The sequence below is a fragment of the Corvus hawaiiensis genome, chromosome Z (assembly GCF_020740725.1).
Source record: "Corvus hawaiiensis isolate bCorHaw1 chromosome Z, bCorHaw1.pri.cur, whole genome shotgun sequence".
Lineage (NCBI taxonomy): Eukaryota > Metazoa > Chordata > Aves > Passeriformes > Corvidae > Corvus > Corvus hawaiiensis.
In genome coordinates this window covers 60,413,288-60,438,557 of record NC_063255.1, presented here as the reverse complement: position 1 = coordinate 60,438,557, position 25,270 = coordinate 60,413,288, and the positions used below count along the sequence as shown (strand labels likewise).

At 34.2% G+C, this 25,270-nt stretch overlaps 1 protein-coding gene across 1 annotated transcript in view; it reads left to right on the top strand.

The window, feature by feature from the left end:
• CNTLN (centlein) overlaps positions 1–25,270 on the top strand; it is a 189,935-nt gene that overhangs the window by 131,331 nt on the left and 33,334 nt on the right. Inside the window, 1 exon segment of the mRNA XM_048292410.1 lies at positions 22,050–22,214. Coding sequence (XP_048148367.1) covers positions 22,050–22,214 — 165 coding nt within the window.

Sequence of the window (25,270 nt, the reverse complement as noted above, 5' to 3'; positions counted from 1 at the left end):
TCACTTTTAGCCTGTAGTCTGCAAACATTCCTGGTAATCTGATTAGCCCAGAACTAGCATCTGTTCTTCTGTGAAGAACAGACACTGTCTCTTTACACCCCAAGACAACTGGAGTTTTCTTCCAAAGGGAGCTCAGACGAGTTTCATATCTATTTAATCCCATCTTTCTCTGTTAAGGTGAAAAGCAAAAGAACAAAGTTTATGGAAATAGAGATTAGTAAAAGTATTTAGTTAACAGCCCAAGGACACCAACTTTCTTCTCTGCTTCAGTCTTCATTCCTACTTAATCCTTTTCCATGCTATTACTCCTTTCTGGTTTTCCCCATTCTCATGTATATATGTATTTTGTGTTAATCTATATGCAGCTCCTCAGCTGGAATTCTTTTCTGTTCATACTGTAGTGATTGGCCTGCCCTTTATAGAGCTGAATCAACAAACACTTATGCAGTAATTGTCTCCTGTTGGTCACACACATATCCTGCTTCCAGAATTATAGTGCTACAACAGATGGACTTGCTGGAAGGAGGCAGACATTAAAAAAGAAATCAAATCCCCTCCCCCTTAAACTTCTCTGTGTTTTTGTCTGCACAGAAGGCAGAAGCAGTATCAGGAGCAGCACTTTTCACTTTCTTAGGGCTAGGGAACTGCTAATTTCTGGAGGAGGGAAAACTTCATTTCTGTTACTCATTTTGCATAACTATATATGTGTAATGAATTGTTCAAAAAGTGTTTCCAAGGTCATTGGAACCAGTGGAGATCTGCCTATCTTACAAACAGTATCATAATACAAAGTTTCATGGACAGTATAAACTTCACAGGGAACTATGTGTGTAATTTAGCTAAAATGTTCTGATTTCTGAGACATCTTCATGATTTGCCTTCCTAGAAGACTACTCCTTAGGTGTCCATAGAATAGCAATGTGAGAAATTAAATAGAAAAAGCTGTTATCAGGGAACTGGTTAAAAAAAAAGAAAAGGCGGAGGGGACAAAATTTGTGTAACAGAAGAGCGGGTGTAATGGAAAAGACTGACTAAAATGAAAACAGCATGGCTTTAAAACTAAACTGGTTTTCTATCACTCAGTTTTTCTGGAAGGTTTTAAAAAAAAAAATGGTCACTAGTCTATTTAAAGGGTGGTGCATTCTAAGCAAAAATAAATAAATGGTGTTGCAGGTACTCAAGGAAAAAATCTTTATTAGGCATGCACATTTTTTTCCTTCTCAGCAAACAATTCAAATTCCCTTTCTTACAACTAATTACTCTTCAGGTGCCATACTAGTGCTACCAAGTGGGAAATTTAAAGCAGAGGCTTGGGCTACTTGCCAGGTGAAAATTAAGGAGGTAAAGAACCTATACAGTCACTGCAGGGTAGACTCATGTTTTAGAGAGAGAACCCTGATTCAGACAGATCAAATGGTTGTAAAACACGTGTTTGTGTGTGGGACTTGTATGGGGTTTTTTTGTAAGAAATACTATCTAGAAGTGAACTTTTAAGATACTGCAAGGGAAATAATCTTTGTTAAGTTTTTTGTTAATACTTTTGTTACTTTAGATTTTAGAATTTTCTCGAGAGGTAGAAGGTGAAAAACAAGCAGTCAAATCATGAAAAAATAAAGGATTGACACAATCTCTGGATTTGGGGTAATCTTAAATACTTAAAGAGTGCCAAAATTACTAATATCCAAAAATAAACTTCTATTAACTGCCATAACCATAAAGTTCTGAGTAAACGTGTATTAAATATTTTGATCCTAGGCTAAGGTAAGTTTAGCAGTCTAGCAACTGTAAACATTAACATAATGTCTTGGACAAGATGCCATTTTGTCTGAATTTATCTAAGAAAATAAATCCTTTAGCAGACAAGGACAGATGTTTGTGCAGTCAGTCCTTTGTTATAGTCCCCAGGGAATCTAGAAGATCGACTCTAGATTTAAGATTTAAATGTTCCAGATGTTCATTTTGAGACAGATTTTACAGTTCATGCAACCTAAGGACTGTCTGGCATCTGTTGATTTTCAGAATATATATTCATGCATGGTTTTGTGTATTTTTCTTGAAGATCCACACAGACATGTATGTAGGTGTATATTTGTGTGCTCTTAAGAGTTCAGAATTCTGGATTTAAGTTCTAGTTTTGTTTGGCCTTATAAATGCTTTGCAGTAATGTAGATATCTTTGTTTCATTTCTGCAAAAGCAATTCCTTGTATATTTAAAAAAATGGCTGTGAAGTGACTGCACATGTGAGAATCAACACTTGCATTCTCTAAGGATTCACATTAACACTGAGTCAAGACCATCTGTACAGAAGTACAGTAGTTACATTTTGTTATTGGTGTATAGAAATCACAGCTGGAGCAGATACTTAATGCAGAAGCAATGGTATTTAGCATTTTCTTAGTTTCTAAGAAAAGCATTTGAAAGAAATGGTTGTAAAAGTTCAGGATCTTTTTTCTAAGGTTTAGTCCCCTTCTCTACTAATTTCTACCATTAAGTGCTTATAAGAGGAGTGTATTTATTGCTTACAACACAGTAATAATAATTTTATGCAGTGTCATTCTTGTGGCAAAAATCCAGACAAAGTATATTGAATAAGAAATTAAAATCAAAAGCAGGTTAAGTCACTAGTGCTTCTCTTATTCATGTCAAGGCTATTCAAAGGCCCACTGCTGAAATGTACCGTACTTTTGCATCTCCAGTTCTCCAGTGTTTCTCAGGTGATATCACAGGAAAGCTGCATTGCTTTGTGGAATACTATGGGCATTTGCAAAGTGCCTGTGTAAGTCTACTTCAGCAGGAAATTTGAATCTCAGAATAAGAACAAGTCAACCTGTCAAATGCAGATAATGTGAATGTTTAAGTAAAGTTTTTTCAGATGCATTCCTGCAGATATATACACTTCTGCTGAATTGGGAAGCTTTTAATTTTTTTTAGAAGCATATTTTAACTGTGACCCAGACGACACTTTTTTTCTGACAGCATTTTAAACATACCTCCAAACTTTATTTTAGCTATTTGATTTTCACTTTTCTTTGAATTTTAAGGGAACTTTTTCCCCCTGAGCTCATAGTTTGTTTATCTAATAGATTATCTCAAGCATTGAAAAGTGTGAGCATGGAAAGCAGAAAAGTAAAGTGCTAAAGAAAGCCTTTTATTCTTTAAAGGTTGTGGCTTTCTTTACATATTCTCTTGACTATTTTTTATTGCTCAGTGTATTAAAGGACAGGCCAGAATTCAGTGTTGCATCTGCAAAACCAGCATCACAGCTTCACTCCTCTTATGGTACCCAAATATAAGTAAGTCAGCCAATTTAGCATTATTCAATTACACTGAAACAAAGAAGAAACTGATGACAAATTTAGATGCATTGGAAATTATTGACAGAACTATTATTTATGCAAAGATCTCACTTAGACTCTGGTTTTCATGAAGGGTTTTTCACTCTTTAAAGATGTATTGCTATTTATATAACAATTTTTGTATGGTTGTGGTTTCCTTGAAGTAAATTTTATGAATAAATTTGAAATTGTAAACTGAATGCTATTTGTAATTATCCTGCGGTAGCTAGAACTGCTTTTGAAACTTCCTCACATTTTGTTCATTCCAGCAAATGTGTAATTACTTGGACAGGTTTGTGGGCTTTCTAGATAAACATTGTCCAGTTAGAAATGCTTGTAGATTGTTCCGGTTGTTTCCTGTCAAAACACTTTGATCCATGTCCTGGGTTTATGTGTTTGAAATCTCTTACATGGATGTGCTCCAGGGCATTTGTGCATTTTTATTAAGTTCATAAGAGATTCTACATTTAGTGTCACATCTTCTAAATTAAGTGTTGGGTTTTCTTCTTTCTCTAGTAGCATGAAAAGATATTTCTCATTGTGTATGATAATGTTAATGATACCTACAGAAGATCTGAATGATAAAATTTTATTAAATGTTTTAGAATAATTGAAATTTGCAAGACTTCAAGTTAAACATAAATAGTAATTTATTCAAATAAACCTAGCAAGAAGTTACTACTACGTCAGTAGCATATGCAGGAATTCTGACTTTCATATATATAAGTAGTAAAAGAAAGTCAAAGTAGAGATGCTAATAATGACTTCATATTTTAATAGGTAAAAAATAATCTAATAAGAATTCAAATTGCTTCTGCTCTGTTAAACAATGTTCCTTTCCATTCTTACAGGGCAAAGTTCAGCCTGGAACCTCTTACTTGTATGTATCTTAAAAATAAAAACCCTGTATATGTCGTCTTTAGCACTTTGCCAAACCTGATGCAAAATCATTTCTGCAGCTGTCCACCTTTGGCACAGATTGTAATGGAACAACCAAAGAATTCTGTGAAGCTGTTTAGGAAAAGTCTGTTCCCAAGAATGTGAGGAGAATCGTGATTTATCCCCTCTTCTATAGAAGCGTATAGATAATCTTTCCTAACTACTTTTAGTAAGAGTAGTTTAGGCTAGTTTACAAGAACTGTAATCTTTGGATGCAGTACTCAAAAAGAAGTAAAGAAGATTTCTCAAAAATATTTAAAAATCAAACCAGCAAATTTTCTATTCTACTTTTTCTTAAAATGCAGCTGAAATGGAAAGGTAAACCAGAAGGAATAAACCTGTGGTAAACCAGGATATACTGCTGACCTTTCCAGAGTTTGCAAATGCAGTCTAAGACAGCAGAGGTTTATCTAATAATTGAACTGATGAGACTGATGTTTTCTCAAAATTTGATTGAGAAATTCTGGTTTTTTACTTCTGTTGTCACACTGCTTTTACCCTTGTTTATATTTGTCTTGAAAAGATCTCTTTGCAGGCGCAGTATATAATTAAAAGCTCGAAACACATGCCCAGTCTATGTGTTCTTGAAAGAAAGACTCACTGTGTTGTTCCAGACCTGAGCAGTGCCATTATCTGCAGGCAGGAAAAATTGTCTGTAATTTACTTCAAACCTCAATTTTTTTGAATTTAATTTTAATTTCTGGGCCGTACTTGTAATTTTTGAAGGCTTTGAATTGACAATATTGAAAATAATAGGTTCTGGTCTGTTGCAGTTTTATTAAAGCTTTGCTGAACCAGATAAATTGAAAATCAGAGTATGCAGTCACATAAAGGCTGGGAACAGAGACAGAAAATGCTCTGTGACTCTCTGAGATTAGAATTCACCTTTTTCAAGTCCTACTCCAAAATTCTGCCTGGAAACAAACAGTCAGCTAGTCAAATATGTTTGCTCAAACTCTATGGTTACTAAATGGGGAAATCTCTAATACTTCCTCTAACCACTGACTCAGCATTGCTTCTTAAGTTGACTTGGAAATAAAATAAGGAATTGCCAAGGGTAAAAATGAGAGTAACTGATTTTTTAAAATGCATCTACACCAAAATTTTTTAATTATTTTGATATTTTGCTGCATCAAATACTTACAGCATCCTGAAGTCTGTTTTGTTAACAGAACTATATGTAAAATATATTTATCCTGAAACTGTGTTGTCACTACCGAACAAAAATAAAGCAAAATACTTTTTGCAATTTATGTTGATCTTTGAAGAAAAATGACAATAGACATGTTGCATTATTGATGAACAGCATTTGAAGTACTTTGCATGTAGGGAATGAGTCTCATTCATAAATTAAAAAGAACAGTTGGCATGAACTAGGACTGCTAGACTTATACTCCTGTCAAAATGAAATAACTTAGAGATAGGTAAATTCTAGAAAAACATAATATGAATTAAAATTTGTGAAAACTATGTGAAGTTCAGAGAATAAGCTTACAATAAAAACAATTTATATTGCTGTATCATGTAGAAATCCTAAAAAGCATTCTTCTATATTAGAAGAAAGAACCTGTATCAAAAGAATTAGCATGTTATTGTAATGTTACAAACAGAGGTTGTACACATATCTGTAAATATATCTAATATATTTATATCCAATAGTTTAATATAGTAATGGAACAGTCATTTAGATGATACAACATACTTGTATGCGTATTGAAATGAAATCCAGAAGATACAATCCTGTAATTTTAATGTTTTTAATGTCATGTGATATGAGCTTATTTTTCTTCACCTTCCCTGTGATTTGATCAAACTTTCCTTTGTATTGACTCTTATCTTACTATTGGAAAAAACACCATGAACCAAAAGAGAACTCAATTTTCGTTTTTTTCTTGTAAAAATTTTCCTGAATAAGATACCACTTGAGACCTGGAAAAGCTCAACATATACTATCATAATAGGATTTCCTTTTGTGTTCAGGGGAGTGTCTTCATTGAATTCACTGTGACCTGCACATTAATGAAAGTTAAGCATAAAGCTACACTGCATTCTTGAACCTTCTCTACTATGTAAAGTTCTATGGATAATATATGGTTTTGTCAGAGGATATTTATTCACCATTTAATCTCACACAAAGAAGTTCACTGATTTGGGAATTCATATGTTGCCAAGAGATTACATTTCAGATCTGGCATATTAGATTTTCTTACAGATTGTCACAGAAAACCGGTTTGCGTTGGAATTGGACCGGTACTCTTAGGCTTGTTCACCAGAGCGGTCCATGAATTATTCATTATTATTAACTACTACTATTAACTCTGGAAGTTACTAAACCCTTTATGCATGTGCCTATTTCCACTGAGTTCATGGAAATGTCAAGACATCCTACTTATTGTGGTAAAATTTTTATTTGCTCTAATCTTGCCTATAGATCTCTCTATAGTGAGAGGTTCCTTTTTGTTTTCAACTTCTGGAGAAGGAGCAACAACAGAGGATGTAGCTGCATTTTTTTTTTTAATATTGTGTGATTTAGTATTCTGATAGACTGTGATATAACATGCAAGAAATAACTGCTTTGGGTTTCCATCAGCCATATATCCTCCCTTGGAAGTTTCAATTCTCTTTGCTGGGCTTTTGTGATTGATTTTTACCTAACAGTCACTCTTTTCTCTCTTTCCCAGCCTAGATAAATGTTTTCCTGATTATGTTCTTTGGAAAAGTTTTCAAGACTCATGAGAAATTGGAGAGATAATTTTGTATTGTGAACTTTAAGTGAGTTGATTCTCCTGCACTCTCCTAATGGAATCTTCTGCCTTACTTCTTCTTTCCTTTGCTCCTGTCCTAGTCTGGTAAATAAATTCTTCTCATTGTGAAGATATGGAACATAAGATTGGTGGAGGAGAGTGCTTAGTATGGTTAGCAAGTACATACTAGGGGACTAGGGGAATTGGTAAGAGACAGTTCTTTATTTGAAGAGTTGCATTTTTTAAGTTGGATGAGTAGGGTCATGGGATTAGAAAAAATAGCTCCATGACTTGGAAGTCATGTTTGGTAAGCACATTCAGTCATTTTTGTTATGTGGCTCTGTGCAACAGTCATTGCTTATTGAAATGTAAATATGAAATAAAATTTCTAAAATTGTCTTCATCATACTTGGTTTTACTTAGTATTTGGATTGGAGCTAAGCACTGCTACATGGAACACAGTGTAGACTCAATGTCTCAATTCATGCTTTAAGGTTAAATTGATGCATATAAGTACCACTTAATCATTTTCACTAGCTCAGAATCTCACGTACCATGAAATTAATTTTTCAGTTGATCCCTCACATGAATGATAACATTATTTTTTCACCAAGATAATGGTTTACACCTTACATATCTATTCTATCTGGATAGACTATGAAATAAATGACTTTTTGCTGTTTGTTTTAAAAGTAAAATCTTTCAATCATTTTTTAAAAATTAGTGGCAACGTAAAAAATCCAAGCCAGTGCGATAGGATATCTTCAGTCATTGACAACTACTCTTAAGCTTTCAATCATCCACCAGAGTCTGATTGAAAAGTATGGATCGTTATGATCTCACAGTGTTTTTAATGAGCAAATCATTACATCATAATGAAAACCAATACATTGCTCGAGTTTCATGTTGAGTGAGGCTGAATGCCTGTCTCCTGGGAACCAGGGTCTCTAAAGAAAAATGAGAGTCCTTGGAGGTAATGCTGAGCATGACCTCCCGTTGCCATTTTAAAAAATACTATCCTCGAATATAGAAACTGGAGTCTGTACAAGAGAAGCAGAAAGATTATGTTTTCTTTCACTGGTGTAATTTGACTGGTCTAGAATAATGTGTGTAGTTCCAATACACAGAATCCAAGAAAGAAATTAAAGGAAGGAAAACATTTGAAGACTTAGGAGGAGGATCTGAAAATACCTTGTTCCAGAGAACAATGTAAGGTTTTCAGAGAGCAGATTAACAGGTAACTCAAGTTTAAATATCTAAGAAAAAGAAATCTTGTAGAGACTTCTGTCTAGCAAAGGAAGATTGAAAAAATACCGAAGATAGAAACATACCAGATATGAGATCTGTAATTTTTAGGTGACTGTAACTGTCCATTGCCAGTTGGAGTCAGACAAATGCCATGATATTGGCCAACTAATCTAAAAAGGAAGACTTAGAGAGAAATCAGCTGCTTGTGGTTAGCAGTGGGTAGATTCTTTCTTAAAGGAATAAAAAAAATATTGGGTCTGTAGGATGCATGAAAAAGAAACAGGAAGAGAGAGGATTTGTTTGATGGCATGAGCTGAATTAATGGGAGGTATGAACAGGAAAGTAAATTCTCAACTTCAGTAACATTGTTCACTCACCTGAAGAACTGATGGAAGAGGTGCATTTACATCCTAGAGCTCAGCTAGGCAACAGTATTTTTGTAATTAATGCTAAAATGAGTTTAATGCTGTGGAAAAGAGATGGATGATAAATTTAAGATAAATCAAACCACTTGTTTTTAAGGATCTACCTGAATCCAAGCAGGAGTGCTATACTAACGTTCAAATGTCAGGTTATAAGGAAGAGAAATTCTGAGCCAGAGGAAGAAGCCATCACCACTGAAGGCATACATATATAAAGCCATGGCACAGGGAAGATGGATGTTGAAATGAAGGAAGTAACCCAAAGGAAATGCCTGTTCTATGGTGTGTAACAGGAGCATTTAAAGAGCATTAGTCTTAAGCAGAAGATATGCAGAGAAGGAAAAACGGCTTTTGTGTATCATGTACACAGAAATGTTAGTCTTGTAAAACCCTTTAAATGTTGCTGATTGCAGATCTGAGAGAAGATTAAAGCTATTTAATTTAGGTAGTATATAACTTGGTATGAAAAATGCAGAAAACAAAAGATAAATTATGATTTTTTAAATATTTATTTCATATTCTACCTGGAGGATTGAGCATAAGGAAACATGTTTTTAGTGAGTTAGTCATGACATTTTTTAAGGAAAAAGCTTTTTGTTTTAGTTGGGGGCATAGAGATAGTTTAATATCTTTTTTTTGAGTCAAAATCTTGATAAAGTACTCGAGATATTTTGTTAAAGGCTTGGTTTCAAAAGAATAAAAATACTTACTTTTCAATGTATTGTTTGCAATAAAAACTTTGGCAGAAAAAAATAATAAAACTAAATTTACTATGAGAAAAATGAAGGAGAAGCATTATAATAAAAAGTAACTTCAATTAAAATTCTACAAGTGCTGCACTTATTTGAATATTTTACAAGCTCTGTCACCAAAAGATTTTGTTAGATACGAGGAAGTCTAAGTGGTAGGAGACATAAATTTCTGTTGTTTCTTTAGGAAAACCTATACTGAGGACTGATGATAGTATATGATAATAGTATATGATGACTGACGGTCTCAAGACTTCTACTTTGAGTAGTTACTCTGAATAAGATAAAAGAAGATTTTCAATGAACATAATTTTGATAAGGAGGCATTATGTATAGCTTAGAGTGCATTTTATTGCAGCCCACTGTCATAGATATTACTGTGTACAGTTCAAAATGTCCTTTTGTTTTCTTGAGAATTCCTGCAAAGATTGTGAATATTGGATTTTCCTGTGTTTTTATATTTCTTCCAGGTGTCATAAAAGTTTTGTTTCATTTCTGTTTTTCAGTTGCTTCTTTGTGGTATTTGTGACACTCTTCATAAAATGGAGTTTAAAACTTCTTTATATATACAAATACATATTTTCCTATTTACATATACTCAGCTTTTCATCTCTAGACTTGTCTTTACACTAGCAGTTTTTGTAGTAGACATCATGTGTACAGTATTCATTTTATATATGTCAGATCCTCAAGGGCCATGGCTTTTGCCAGATGAAGCACTTTTGATTTTGAGGCTGATGAAACACAGTGCTATTATTGATCTGTGCATGACACAGCCAGTCTCTCTGCTGGCAGAGTGTAGCAACATTTATCCAGGAATTTGTGAAATGTCACTCAGATCATGTTCGTAAGGTAAACTGTGCAAAATCCAGGATTCAAGCTGAGAATCCATGAGGAATTGGACGTGACTCTCTTATTCCTTCATCCCATCTTCTAGGTCAGCCAAGTCATATTTGTTAAAACAATGTCTGTGTTTTGTATTAGGTGTTGAAGAAAGTATGATTATCACTAGGAACACCCTGTACAGTGTAGTCATACTGCTGGTTTTCAAGTCACTAGGGAAAACAAGATTTAAAGTTAGTAAAAGTGATCTAAGCATTGCAAGTGTGTAATTTTTGTTTTCTTTGTAGCAAATGGGTGATTCCTGTACAGCTACAAGCAGGAGACTCTGCTTAAATTTTCTAAAGAAATTTAACTTCCCTTGCTTTATTTTTGCAGGTAGAGATATGTGTCAATTAATGTTTGTCAGTAAGATCTCATTAAGTAACAGTGGTCGGAAAGGATGTGTGACAGTCTCCACAGATAAAACTGTCGTAATATTGATAATTATGCATTTTCTTTCTTTATAAAAATGATTGAGAAAGGCTGCACATTTTTTACTAGTATCAAAAGCAGGTCATTTAAAAAGTGCTAGGTAAAGCTAAGGTATATAACAAAATCCCAAACTTCCATGTTTCTATATTTGTAAATGGTCAAGTGTCAATTTTCCAGACATTTTTATAGGTTGTGTTTCAGTTTAAAAAATTCTTTTCAGGTATAAAAAAGGCACAAAAAGCTGCAATTCTTAATTTTCATTTTTTCTTTCTAAATCACTTATAATATTAACAATTTCAAAGTTAGCCATGAAGGAAAAGGGAAAAAAAAATACATATTTGCAAACATTTTTCAATTTTAAACATTTAAATCTTTTAAAATATCTCCTCCTATTTGTTTTAAAAATCAGTTATTTGTTAAAGTAAAAAGAAGCAGGTTTTATTGAAGTGAAAGTTCTCAGTTAGGCTGTCTTGGTATTTTTTTTCCAAAGCTAGCAAGGATTTTCTTTTATTTTTCTAAAATAATTTCTGTAGTTTGAATCCCACAAGACAAAATCAAGATTTAATTGAAACACCGCTTGTGAATGACCACAGAAATGTTCTTGATATCTACTTTTTCAAATGTTCTTCCAACATTTGTACATAAAGAGTAAACCTAGAGGGGAGAAGTTGTTGTTGTTGGTCATGAAAAAAGTATTTTCATATATGAAGCCTTAATTTTTACATGTTATCCCTCCCTTTACAAGATTACCGTATGTGACATCCACCATAAGGTAAAACTCAGTAAGTTGTGGGAAAAGTCAAAATAGTGGTTGGTTTTTGGATTGGGTCCTGGCTTTTTTGTTTGCTTGAGATTTTGTTTTGGCGTGTGGGATTTATTTTGTCTTGTGGATATGCATGTTTATTTTGCAAAGATCCACAGGCTGAACAAATACCAGTGTGTGTTTCTTAGGAACACAAAGATGGTACTTCATAGCATGAAGGCCACCAGCTTGTCAAACTACTGCTCTTCATAGCAGAACCATTGCTAGCTTGTCAGGCATTTTTTACAGAGAATTTCACAGAGGATATTTCTTTTTCTACTTAGCAATGCCAAGGCACTCTGTGTAATATTGCACCTTGGTTTGACACCATACACAAAACACATACTGGAAGAAAGGAACAAGAATTTTAGTTAGTTTTGAACATAACAACAGTGAGGAAAGATTGAAGTTGTGTAATTAATGAAATCTATAAAATAATAACAGATTAATGGTAAAGACTGAAGGAGTGCAACACGCACCTTTCCACACATTGAAGACTATTTAAAATTAGTGGTCAGTTTGTGCTTCCATATCCTTTAAAGAGAATGGATTTAATTTTTCAAGAAGGACCACTCATAGATAATGCAAATTTTCTCTCTGAGGACATGGAAGAAGGCTGCCAGGAGAATCTTCTCTGCATTTATACCAAAGTTTTCAGGAGTAATTTGCTTATACTGTTTGGTCTGTGTGCTATGTTTAATGTATTCTTGACATCACTTTCTTGTTTAGCAATTAATTTTTTATTTGTGTTCATTCTCAAATGGAAGATCTTTTTGTTAAGATAGCACAGGAAAGATTTCGTAATTGAGAAGAGTTTGAACCATGGATCTAGAAGCTAATTCTTGAAAAGTCTTACTCCTTGGACTCCAAGTTCTCCTTTTCCTCCATGCATTTTATTACTCTTTGATTTCTAGTAGGGTTTATCAGTGATCAGAAAGGAGGACCATAACAGCTCTCACATCTTGTCCTTTGGGAACAGGAGTTCTTTTGGACTCCTCTGGATTTCAGAAGAGGAATGGTCACCATCACCAGTTCAACATTGATAGGTCTGCAAAGCATGAGTTTCCTGTTTGACCCTATTTTCTTACCTGTCACAGTGAGATTTCTTTGTCTGGATTATATTGCACAAAGGAAATTGGCACTTTTGTTACAGCTTGCATCTTACTCCAAGTTTCTTACTCTCACAATCCTCTGTTTAAGCTTATGTGTTCAATGTTAATGTTGTTGCTCTGGTGTCCTGGCTACTCCCTTCCGCTATAGGAAGAAACTTCAAAACATACAACCATAGCCAGGAGTACAAGCCATTCTTATCACTTCACCAAGGATGATGCACGAACCTTCTTAAAGTTTTTGTTGCTGTTTTTTTTTTGTTTTGGGGGGGGTGGGGTTGGACTTTGTAGGCATAAAGGAATGGGAGTCAAGAACCAAGGCATCTTCAACAACAGTAGAAAAAGTAAGTGTTACAACTAAGACACTTCTGAGACAAGGGAACTACACCTGAGATTCCTTTTTAAAAATATTTATCTATAGCTTTTCCTCTTTGGGATTGTCTTAGTTATTCTCTGCCTTAGACTCCCCATTCTTTCAGACAATGAGTGCTGATTCCTAGGATACTATGGCATCCCTACCAAAGTCAGACACTCTTACTGTCCTTGTAACCCAAGGGAAGAATTTTGTGGTTTTGACAAGATGCTGGTTTGCCTGAAGTCCCTGAGCCTCATGGACTCCGTAACTGCTAGAGGAGGTAGAAGACTTTTTATGCTTTCTTACTAATGTTTTGCACAGTCTGATTTGCTCTCCTAAGGTTTAATTGGGAGTTAATGAGGGAGTCATGGACTGTTCCCATAGCTTGTGTCATGTTCAGGTTTATTTTGCATCATTCCACTCTACTCTTGATGCCTAATGTGCCAAGAGCCTCAGTTCCTTCCTTTCTCAGCAGTGGAGACTGTATGACTAGCCATAGCCATAGCCATAGCACATCTCACAAGATTCACAGACCCTGGGGAAACATCTACTCTTTGGTGGTTGAACTGTGCACAGTGTTCTCTTTATTTTTGGTTGAAAGGTTGTCCTGTGGTCTTTTGAGTATTGTGTACACAATTTAGGGTATTATGTACACAAAATGGGTGATTTTGTCTATGCTCTTACCTTGGTAAAGCAAGCAGAAGAGAATGAGGGAACTCCTAAGGAGCAGCAGCTGTAGGTCTGGTTCAAGCTGGGATTTAGAACTGTAGTGTTGTCCTCAAACTGTTCATGTATGTGAAAATAATAAATTGCCCAAGTGAGTCATAATGTTGATGATAATCGTGATAAAGAGAAAGTATATTTCACTTTACACATTAGACTGAAAACATGGCTTTCTCTTGTGATGGTCTCTTCAGATATTAAATAAATATAAATAGTATGTAAGTAATATAGTAATATAAAGAGTATTTTACTCTAAACTGTTCATTTATGCCTGTAATTTTAGAAAGAGTTCCAATGATAACATAAATTACAAATTAAAGATAAGACTGTGGGGGCTCATTTACAAGAATCCAGGGATGAATTACCAGTTTAATTTATATGAAGTACATTTTAGTGGTAATTTTTAAATGCAGTTCATTATTTTGAAAAATATTCCTGTCTTTGCATCCTCACCACAATGTCTGTCGTCAACTTTCTCATACCTCTCAGAAGTGGCCAGCAATATCTTTGTTTTCTTTTATAAAAATGTAAATAATACATAAATATTTATATAACATCACCTTTATGTGTCTAGGAAAATTCCTTCCAGATACTTAATGGGTTTTTTCCCTGCAATTCTTTCTTGTTTATTTTTCATTCTCTATGAGAACATAGAACTGTTCCATTACCTAAGTTTGTTAATGCAGTTTATATTTAAAATGTTTTGCTTTTACACAGCTGTCTGCAAAAAAACAAGTAAGAAAACTTTCTTAGGACATTTTTTCGGCTTTGTTGATATCTGAAGTGGCTACAAATTAGATGCTGAAATAATTAAACAAAAATAAGCATAGAGCTATCTTTATAAATTTTGTTCCTTGAATATTGCAACCAACTTCTGAGAATGCCTATAGCCTACATACATTTTAGTAATTTTTATTTTAAAATAGTTACATCACTTCCTCAAAGTAAGTTGGAAGAGAATGGTCTTTAACAGTTGAAAATCTGAAATTTAAGCAAAGGAAAATAATACATAAGGAGTAATGTGGGAGGTGGAACAGCTTTCCCTACAAGCACAGATTTCCTGCTCACTTACATTTGAGATGCAGAAATATTTCAGTAGAAAATGGTTTACTCTCTAAAACAGATGGAAATGAGAAGAGGTTAAATTAATATTTCTCCATTCTTTCAGTTCTTTTGTTTCTTTTTTTCTTATATAGTCTCTTAAAAATAACTTTAGTTTTTAAAGATATAAAGCTGTATGCTTCGAAACCTAGTGGGTAAATCAAAAGAAAGTTTAAACACAGTCTTTAAAATAGCATTTTCATTTTGGTTTCTCTCTATTTTATGTGAGTTATACAGAAAACAGATGGAAGCATTATTAATTTTTTCCCCCAATGAGTTTTAGTACAGCATATTTGTATGTGTTATCTGAAACATATGAATACTTAGTATTGCTGCTGTTAAATTTGTAATGAGTTGTAGGGATTGTGAAATTCCCTGACTGGCTCTCATGCAAGTAGTTCATTTGCAGTGCTTAGATGTGTTAAGATTAAGCAGGGGGAATATGGCAAGCACTATCCCTGACCCTAGATGAAAAATTCAAATTTCAAGCTTTATGAGTTTGCCCCTACTCTTGTGTTTGGTGGAAATCAGATAAATACTGTGTAGTCCTGAAAAAAAATAATGCCATAAAACCTGGTCCTAACTACAAAAGATTGCCTGGATATCATGTCTTATGTTGAAAATCCTGTAGTAAGTACACAGCCATGGAAATCTTGGGGCAAATTTTATGCATCAGCTGTAAATCTTTTCTTGTATCTTAATAATGTGCACAGGCATGTTAGGTGTTGGAATACTAGTATTTATTTAAATAGCAGTGGTGGGTACATGAAAACATTGGTTTTGAACTTCAGCCACATCTTCACAACTGGTTTGCCATAATACTCAGATATTTTCAAACGGGACAAAGTGTCATGAAATGTCACCAGTTATATTTTCATTTTTAATTTATTTGTAGTAAAACATTTTAATGTATTGTGTTATGTCTGGTAGGTATTAATACTTCGAATAAGTTCAAATAGATAAGATAGTATATACTGAAGTACTGAATATTTTTATTTTTAATATTGATTTCTTAAAGTTCTATAATTTTTCTCTGGAAATATTAAGGTCTTGCAGACAGTGTCCTGCACACTATATATTTTGTGAGTTTACATCTCCATATTGGAAAATCAATCACTACAAAAATTAAATCACATAGTTGTGATCATGTAAGTGATCATTATGAAATACTTGTATAAGTACTGTTAAATAAATAGTTAATATTCCTTATATTCCTTTGAAATTTGCAAGGACAGATGGAGTGCAGCATCTGCTTTAGTATGAAAGCAAGATAGTGTTCTTAATACGCACAGAAATTAGGCATGGGATACAGCAATGTTTACTTGTACATAGACATGAAATGAAAGTGATAGAAAATGAAGGCTAAAATAGAATTGCTGCAGGACAAAGCATTTATCTTTGAATTGGTGTAATCATTATACAGATTACATGTTTCAGAAGCATTTTCATCATCTTAAAAATTGTGATTTATATTATTACTAAGTTTTCTCTTATTTTCTATAATTTATTTGAAAAATCGTTGGTGGCACAATACACAGTTTTGTACTCAGACTTGTCTGTTGTTATAGGAGCAGATAATTTCTTGGAGAATTGGGCCCAGAATGTATTAGCCAATTTGTTTATATATGAGTGTTGTGTGTTCCTCTAAAATATATTTATGTTTTCTGCTCTTGATCGATGTGATACTACTAGTATTTACAAAAAGAATAAAACAAACCAAAATTCAAAAAGGACCTGTCTGGACTGATTCAGTTGATTTTCTTTTTGTATTATTTAACAAATTGCTGTAGCCAGATGTTGCAATACTAGGCTTTTATAAGTTGTAGAATAAATTTAGCTGTAGATTAACTGTGAGTACCTGAATTAAAATTACAGGTAAAACCTTTGTTTATGAAGTGTTACACAGTAAATAGCCCTTTATAAAAGATGACTGATCAGTAGTAGCACATGTTTAAGCATGTTTAAGAAGACACTCAAAATCCATGAGTCTAGGAGTCTTTGTTAGTGATTACAAATGTTTTTCCAATAATAGCTGAATTTATAATTTGTATGTGTGAAAGGACCATTCCAATGTAAACACTGCTTTTATAAAGCAGATGAACTGCAATTGTGTTACCAATATCAATAGGACAAATGTTTCTCTTTAGTAAAATACCTGAGATGAGAAATATACCTCTTATCTGCTGGTTAATGTCTGTATTTCTCTTCTGGGAACTAATTTAAACACTTCATGAGAGATTGACATTTTCAGTACCTTAAACATCCTTAAAAGCTGCTTTGTTCATTGCAAACCATATTTAGTATGACCTCATAATAATGTAGCACACCTCAAGTGTCATGCCTGTCTTTACTATGCACTTTGGAGCTGTGTTCATCCATACTAGACAACTGCACTTCAAGGAAAGATTTTTTTTTCCTTGATAGGCAATTAGCAGTAATTAGGAAGATTCACTTCAGTAAGGTGTCAACACGAGATTGTTTAAAAAAGTTGAATGTCAGTGGCTTTAAAAGAGGGTTCTTTTCCCTGACACATAGGTATGGCATGTGAAACATGAAATGTTAATTTAACTTTTCTGCTTATTATTCATGCACAATATTATTTTGTCATTCAGATACTACACTGACAGAGTGCAAAGGGTGTTAAAATAGTGCTGCTAGAATAAAGAGAGGATTAATCTACCATTGGCCAATTAGCCAAAGGGTACTTAATGGTCTCTAAAGGCTACTGAAGTCTAACAACTAGCTAAAGCACTGGCAAAAAGTCCTCTATATTACCTTCATTTATTTGACATTTTGTGAAATAGTCAGCTCCTGATAACTGCAATTGGCTGAAAAAAATTACAACTAATTATTACAACTAATAATGATTCTGTAGATTTTACTAAAATTTCAGAGGAATAAATGACAAATAATTCCTACATTTTAGAAGTTTTCCTTGCTTTTGGGGGGTCTTTGTTTCATTTTAGGGATGGGATATTAAGTCACCAAAGACTTCTGTTTGATATTTTATTTTCATGTCTAGAATACTAAGTAATCAACGACTTACAGCACTTGCATGAAAGGAACTTTGATTGAGGATTTGAAGTTATTTGCCTTTTCTCTATATGATCACATTAAGTATTCAGCACAGCTTTTTAGTCTGGTATGTATCTTTTCAGAGAGCTACATACCATCTTTATGAATTTTAGCTTTTTTTTTTTTTCTATGACCCATCATGCTCAGGCAGGTTTTGATTCAAGAGAATGCAAAAAGGTCAAGTTTAGTGGGATTGACACAATAAATTTGTCTTGGATATTGTAAATAGGTTTATCATTACGTCATATAATATTTGATAGAGTGAGTAAAACTGTAACTACGTAACTGTCTACCTGCAAGCATGCTTTGAAAAGTTATTTTATGTTTTATGTGTGCAACAAGTACTGCACTTGTTTTTCATGTTGTTGTATGTTTTCCGTGATTGAGCTGAAACTGTGAGAAAATACTATTCTGTATAAAACATTTATAGAAGCAGTATTAAATTCTAAAATAGAACTTTGTATAGGAGCTACTCACATAGCAAATGTATTTTATTACCTACTGTAGCAAGATTTTTTAGAGAAAAGAAAAATGAGTGTGTTAACTTCAGTTTTCTTACAGACATAGAAATGTTCTCGTCTGCCAGGATTTTAGGGTGGGAAGCTTCATAGCAAGTGGGATTTTTACACGTCACAGTATATTAGCTTTAGCCGGTTTATGAAATGAGTAGCAAAATAAGATTATGTCACTGCTTAAAAAGTGTATCAAGAATGTTTGATTTACGTCCTGGTTTATAATTATTCTGTATAATTTATTTTGCAAATATAAATGTATGGGGTTGTGTGACTTCAGTAGGAATACAGTATCGGCTACTTCCAACAGAAATGTTATATTCATACGTGCAGTTGCAGTAGAATAGTGACTTCTGTAAAATGAGCTCAAAGCCCCTTATTGAGTGATTGTGATGCCAAGGAACAATAGGCCATTCCAGGAACTTCCTGTGTTAACCCACTGGGCCATCCACACAGCTGTCTTTCTGAGCAGAGGGTAAAAAGCCTTGCTGAGTCACTGCAAGTTTTATGCTGACTACATAGAAACTGAAGTTTCATCACTACTCCTTTGTGAACAGCAGAAGAGAGTGTCGTGGGTATACCAGGAGCAAGGAGATTAAGATAGATGGGTGTTAAAATATTGAACCTATAAACATCTGTTAAGCCAAAAACACTCTGGAGGAGGTGCAGCAGACAAAGGCCACTACATCATAGGGGAACAGCGGTAGGCTGCGCTTACCAACATCTGGTCTAGCTGATGTTTAAGATTCTTCTACCTTTCATCCTGGTGACCTCTTCCCCGGGAGTAAATTCTTTTTATTCTGTCATTCAGGATTTGTGTGCATGGTAGCACACACACAAAACTTCCATTGTGTCTAAAAAAGAAAAAAATAATAAAAAACTTGACCTAAAATACAGGGAGTGGTAAAGAACACCAGGGTAATAAACTTATTTCTTAAGTAAATGCAAGGAATATCTTTTAGGCATAAATATCTCTATAGGGCAAGGGGGCTGTTTTTTACATCCCACATGGATTTACACAGGATTTTCACATAACCGTTCAATAGATTAAAAGCAAGAGTAATGCAGTAGAGTTATCAGTCCTGTAGTACATTTACAATGTCTACAGAAATATTAAGAGACAACTTCTGTGAAATCTCTGATTGCAATTGCATGCCTGTCTCCTTTTGCGAGTTGGGGTCTTGTACATTATATGCTACTTTATCCTTGTAGTCCTTATGCTGTTTCTGAATTTATGTAGATTTTTATTTCAAATTCTTTTTTTCTACCTCCTTAAGTAGTTTTTATAACTGTCATCTTTAGCAACAGTCCCACAAAGACCTTTTCTTTTTGAATATATTTATTATGATATTTGAGAATGTGTCTGGTGCAAGTCATGACGTTTTAGAACTGATGCATATTGTCAGGAGCAGTAGTGTAAGATACTTCTAAGAGGCACGAGTTATCTTGAGCAGATATTGGGGCATTTCTAATTTTGAACAGAGATATTGATCTAGCTATGCTTTATTTTTTCTTGCTTTTCTTTTTATGAATAATTTATTATAGAGACACTGAATCATGAAATTCTGCATGTAGAAATATTGGTTATACTGGACAAATTAACATAACCCTCATATTTTTCTATACTATGTCCTGTACTACTACTGGTTTTGCTTATTGAAATAGCCCTCATTTTGTCTTTTACTCTGCGAATGTATTAATTATGAGAATAATATATCAGATTAAGGAATAGTCAATTCGAAAATACAGTATCTATTGCTTGTTTAATGACAGCAGACACAGAAGGGAATGGAAAGATTAACCCTTTCACTAAGAACAGTACTTACCTCAGATACATATGTAAAATGCCCACTGACTTTAATAAGTGCACTTAGTGAATATGAAATAAATACTGTTAGAGTTTTAACTTTAAATGCCAGATGAATTTACCTTGTACCCATGATATTTTTTTAGGCTAATGCAAAATCTACAAGCATTCTTTTCTTATTCATAATGGGAATAAATGTGACTCTCTTTTAGCTGTATATATATGATCATCAGATTATTGTCATGGGAGTGTGTTTTATAAACACATATATATATTGTCATGGGAGTGTTTTTATAAACACATATATATTAATTTTTTTTCTAATAACATCAAGCTGTATAAAATCTAATTTGTAAATTAAATAATAAATTGCTCGAAAATAGAATACTCTCCTTAACTTTTTCGTGGGTTTTTTGTTTTTTTGGGGTGGGTTTTTAATGTTTTGTTGGGTTTGGGGTGGGTTTTTTGTGTGTTTCTGAGGCTTGGGGTTTCTTTTGGTTGGGTATTTTGTCTGGCACCAGCTTATAATCAGGCACACATTTAGCTGTTTCAAGCTGTCCTGTATCTTCTCATGTTTCTGATCAGGATTCTTCACAAAGTAAGGGGTTTTTTGTACTTTGAGATATTTCAATACAATTTTGTACAATTGTTTCTTATGTTAAGCTACTATATTATAGTCTTATATGGAATAATAAGATAGCACTTTAATAACCCTTTTAAGGAGAAGAGAGCTGTTAGGCCATTGTTAGCTTTCATCTGACTACAGTTTTGTGAAAGTTAATCACTAGCATGGAGATTATTTCAGTTCCCCTTTTTGCAGAACAACATTCAATATTATTTAAATTAAAGCCATTATTTAAAACGTTACTTCTGTAAGGAGTAATGTGAAATATATTGGTACAAAGTTGAATAAGTCTTGTTGGTTGTCAGTCAAGTGCAACAAGACAGAGTTTGTTTGCATGGTATTTATTTGAACTAAATCCCTAACAAGGCTTGTCTGCTAATTGGACTTTGCATTTATGTTGCTAAGTGAGAAGCATTTTGGCTGCAGTATAGGGTGGTAAGACCTACCCAGTGGAATAAACAACTAACATCTGTTATCCTGTCCTGCTCCAGCTTGTCTTTTACCACTTAAGTACTTCAGCCCTAGAGTCAAGGTTATGGAATATGTGGTTCTCTGGCTGTGGTGCATATATTGAAAGGGATGAAATAACACATAGGTAAAGACCAGCCAACCAGGAGATCTTTAGTGCAGCTGGTCCACTTTGCTTTAACCTCTACAAGCCCTACAAATACCAAAACAAAAGCCAAGAGAAGGGTGTATGCTTTGTAGCAGTTGTCAACGCAGCAATTCTTGTGAGCTTCAGTGGTCACCATTATAACAGATTTGACATTTAACGACCCTTAATTCACACTGGTGTCTGAGACATCGTGGTATTTCTTCATGTTCTGTGTAAAAATAATTGCTGAATTCCAGAGGGGTCTAGGTAAACAGGTTTCAACAGTAACTGCTGCACAGTTTTGTGTGATAATTTTTGTTTGTCGTGGTTAAAACAGTAACATATTCAGTCAAAATTGAATTATTTTGCCCTAAAAAAATTTGGCTTGTTTTTAATGGAATTAGACTTCTTTTTCCTGCTGGATTTGATCTTTGCCTATACTAGAGAATTCAACCAACAGCTATGCAATATAATTACGGATAATGTATACTGTTTCATTCCTCTTGAATGCTGAACTGGAGAAATATCTCATATGATCAAGCAGAAATATTTTTAGGATGAAACTGTGATTGTTTATTCTCTTTGTAAAACAGGTGTTGACCTCCAACCTGGGCAAGTGGCAACAGGAAAAGGAGGATTTACAAGGAAAATCAAAGTTGAGAGGACACCTGTCTCAAACTGCTGGCAAGAGTGAAGCCACACCAGCTCCTTCAAAGAACATTGATTTAGAGATAAAACAGCTGCAGAGCAAACTAAAGGTGACAGAACAGATTATCTAGAGCTGAGGATAATTCATATGAGCAGTAGTTCATAACTGGGTCAAGCAGACATACGTATACTCACGTATGCTAACATTTGTGTATCATAGCCAGTGATTAGCAGCTTAGGTGTTAGATTGCCTTTGATGGTAAGATGAAATGTAGTCATAGACAGAACTAGAAGTTACAATTAAAACAATTCCTGCAGATCAAATAGTCCAGACAAGGAGACTTGCTGGGTTTTCGCACAGTGATAAAGTACATCTTGTTGGAAGGTGCTGTGGAATTAGTTAGATGAGAATTCAGTTGATTCCTTTCTTCCTTTACGAAGAAGAAAAACAATAGCTGTCTGTGAAAGGGGAGCAAAGAATTTGAGCTAATGGGGCAACACTGTTGTGTGTGCGTTACTACTGTCTTTGTCTTCAAAGGGACTATTTTTTTCAATTTGTATTTTTGTAGATTAGCTGGTAGGGAAATACTGACTTGATGATTTCAGTTCTCAGTCTCCAGTGAATCTGTTGTGTGTGAGTGATGTAGATACTGAACTGTGTTGTTCTGAAAGCTTTCTCAGCAGGTGGCTTTGCTCAAGCATATTAATTCTTCTTCTCTTCTCACTGGAGGAAATATATTTGCAACAGAATGTCTTAAAGTTGGTTTTTCCCATTGTTTTCTGTTAAATAGTAGAAGAAAGAGAAAAGGTCAAAATGGTACAGCTTCGTGCTGCTAGAAAAAACTCCACAGTAGCCAAAGGGTCTGCCAAAGCACCAGCTACAAGAGAAGGCTGTATTACACAATCAACATAGCTGACTCTAAATGCTGGATTAACTGTGCTAGCACACGAGATGTGGGTAATGCTCAGACCCCTTCGTTGTTGATGGTAATCATGGTATTACAGATCTTGGCTATTGCACACTGGATGCATAACATCTAAATTCAGGGATTAGTAAAGGTAGGTCACATTGATAAAGAGATGTGCCCAGCAGGGAGTAGCCATGAAAAGGCACATAAACTGATGTACTTTAATTATGAGAAAGAGGTCTTAAAACCATACACACTGTCTTCTTGAGTATTGTTTTTAGATTTGGGATTGACTAGTCTGCTTCTGTTGCTGGTGAGTGGTAATTTCTGTTAATTAGGGTTGTACCTTTTAGATAAGTATCTTCATTATACAGAAACCTAGCAGTCAATTGATCTATGCAAGTAGGAAAAATAAAAAAAAATGGGATTTATTTTTTTAAATAGCCTAAGAGTAGCACCCATGCTAGAAGCCTACTCTATTTGTCTGCCAAATGTGAACAGCAAAATAAATTGCTGAAAAATCAAAGGTTTTTTTGTTTCTACAGCAGAGGAAACATTTAGCAAGCATATATAAATCTGATATCAAAAATACTAGCATGACTTTTAATTCCTTCTTAAAGATATATTAAATTTTTAATGAAAAAATAAATCATGTATGCAAAACTATATTTAGGATGGAGATAGTCTGTGACCCCAAATGCTAAGCAGTAGAGTAAATTCACTGGTTTCTGAATTGGATGAGAGTTTTTAATAAAAGGGCCTCAAAAACTACTTAATCAAGTTTCTAAAATTCTTAACTTGATTTAAAGCTAGTTCAAGTCCTGCAAGTCACCTTTTAGCAGAAGAATTTGTCAAAGGGTTGTCGATTATTGTTCCAGGCTCTCTAGCTGACTTAAAAAGGAGACACATAGTTACTCTCTTAGATATCTGAATGTATAAGTAGCAAAAGCTTTCCTTATAGCTCAAAATCTCCAAGTACCTGGTTTTATTTTTTTTTTTTTTTTCCTTAGCACTGTCTTTGCAGTGTTTGTTTATGTTGTGTGTAATGACTCCTTGTATCTCTGCCAATAGGAAGAAATGTGTTAAGTGTGGGTGGTGAGTTTGAAAGCAAAATACCGTAAGCATATGTCTTTGCCTCTGAACATGTGCAGGGGCCCACCTACATACTCAAGTTCATGTCTGGTGTGTAAACCACGTAACTGGGTGCTGTGCTTTACACTAATGGAACTCAAGCTCCACAAACAGGTCTTGGGAAACTCAGGAATATTCTGCTAGCATACATCATTTTAACAATTTTCTGGTTATACCTTGCATTATAATAATAGTAAATAGACTAGACAAGTTATTAAGAACAATATTTTACATCTAACTATGCACACAAGAATATATACTCCCCTTGAGGTGCACAGAGTTATGTACAATACTGCCATTAATGTTAATAGGCATTACAACTCTGCACCTAGCAGAGAAATTCTCTTGAAGTATCTTTGTTTACAGCATATCTGATCTGTTTGCTTATTGTTTATACATAGTGAGTAAAAAGCTGTAGTACAGTGGTTGAATCGGTACACATATAGGCACACATATATGTTGTGCATATGCTTAATACGTATCTTTTGGCAACACTTCTTGGAGTTCTTAAATACCTCAGTGTGGTGTGTTTGAGCTGCCATTTCAGCAATGGCAGTCAATGCTCAGATTGCTAAGATGGCTACTTAGTTAAATTTCTTTTTTTTTCTGTAGACTGGTTCAGATCTGAATTTAGGTCTTGGGTAGATGATATGTGTAATTGCATGGAAGAATAGAGGCACTTCTTTTCTTACTGTATACAAATGAGGAATGGCCAACAACTGTATAATTGTCCTTCACTGAAATGACATGTGCCTGAAAGTTAGGATCATACCTGCTTGTTGTTGTGTTAGTACAGCCAAATGGAAATGTCTGTGTCTTGTGCTTTGAATTTCAGGAGACATGAAAACAATCACTCTTGTAAATTTTCTTGTATTTCCTAATACTCAAGATGAAAGCAATTACTGGACGTTCTCATGCTGTACAGATGTAGACTCCTTGTGCTGTAGAACTATACCATTCAAAGATGTAGTTCAAATGAAGATCCAGTTTTACTTCTCTTCTGTTACCTTTTCTTCTGACCATGCTATGCAAGAGAAAATGTGGTCCTGATTGGTGCTTGCAAGTGTCCCGGGAAACATCTGTTAACCGTACATTATTAGAACAATGGAAAAGTACTGATTTTCGTC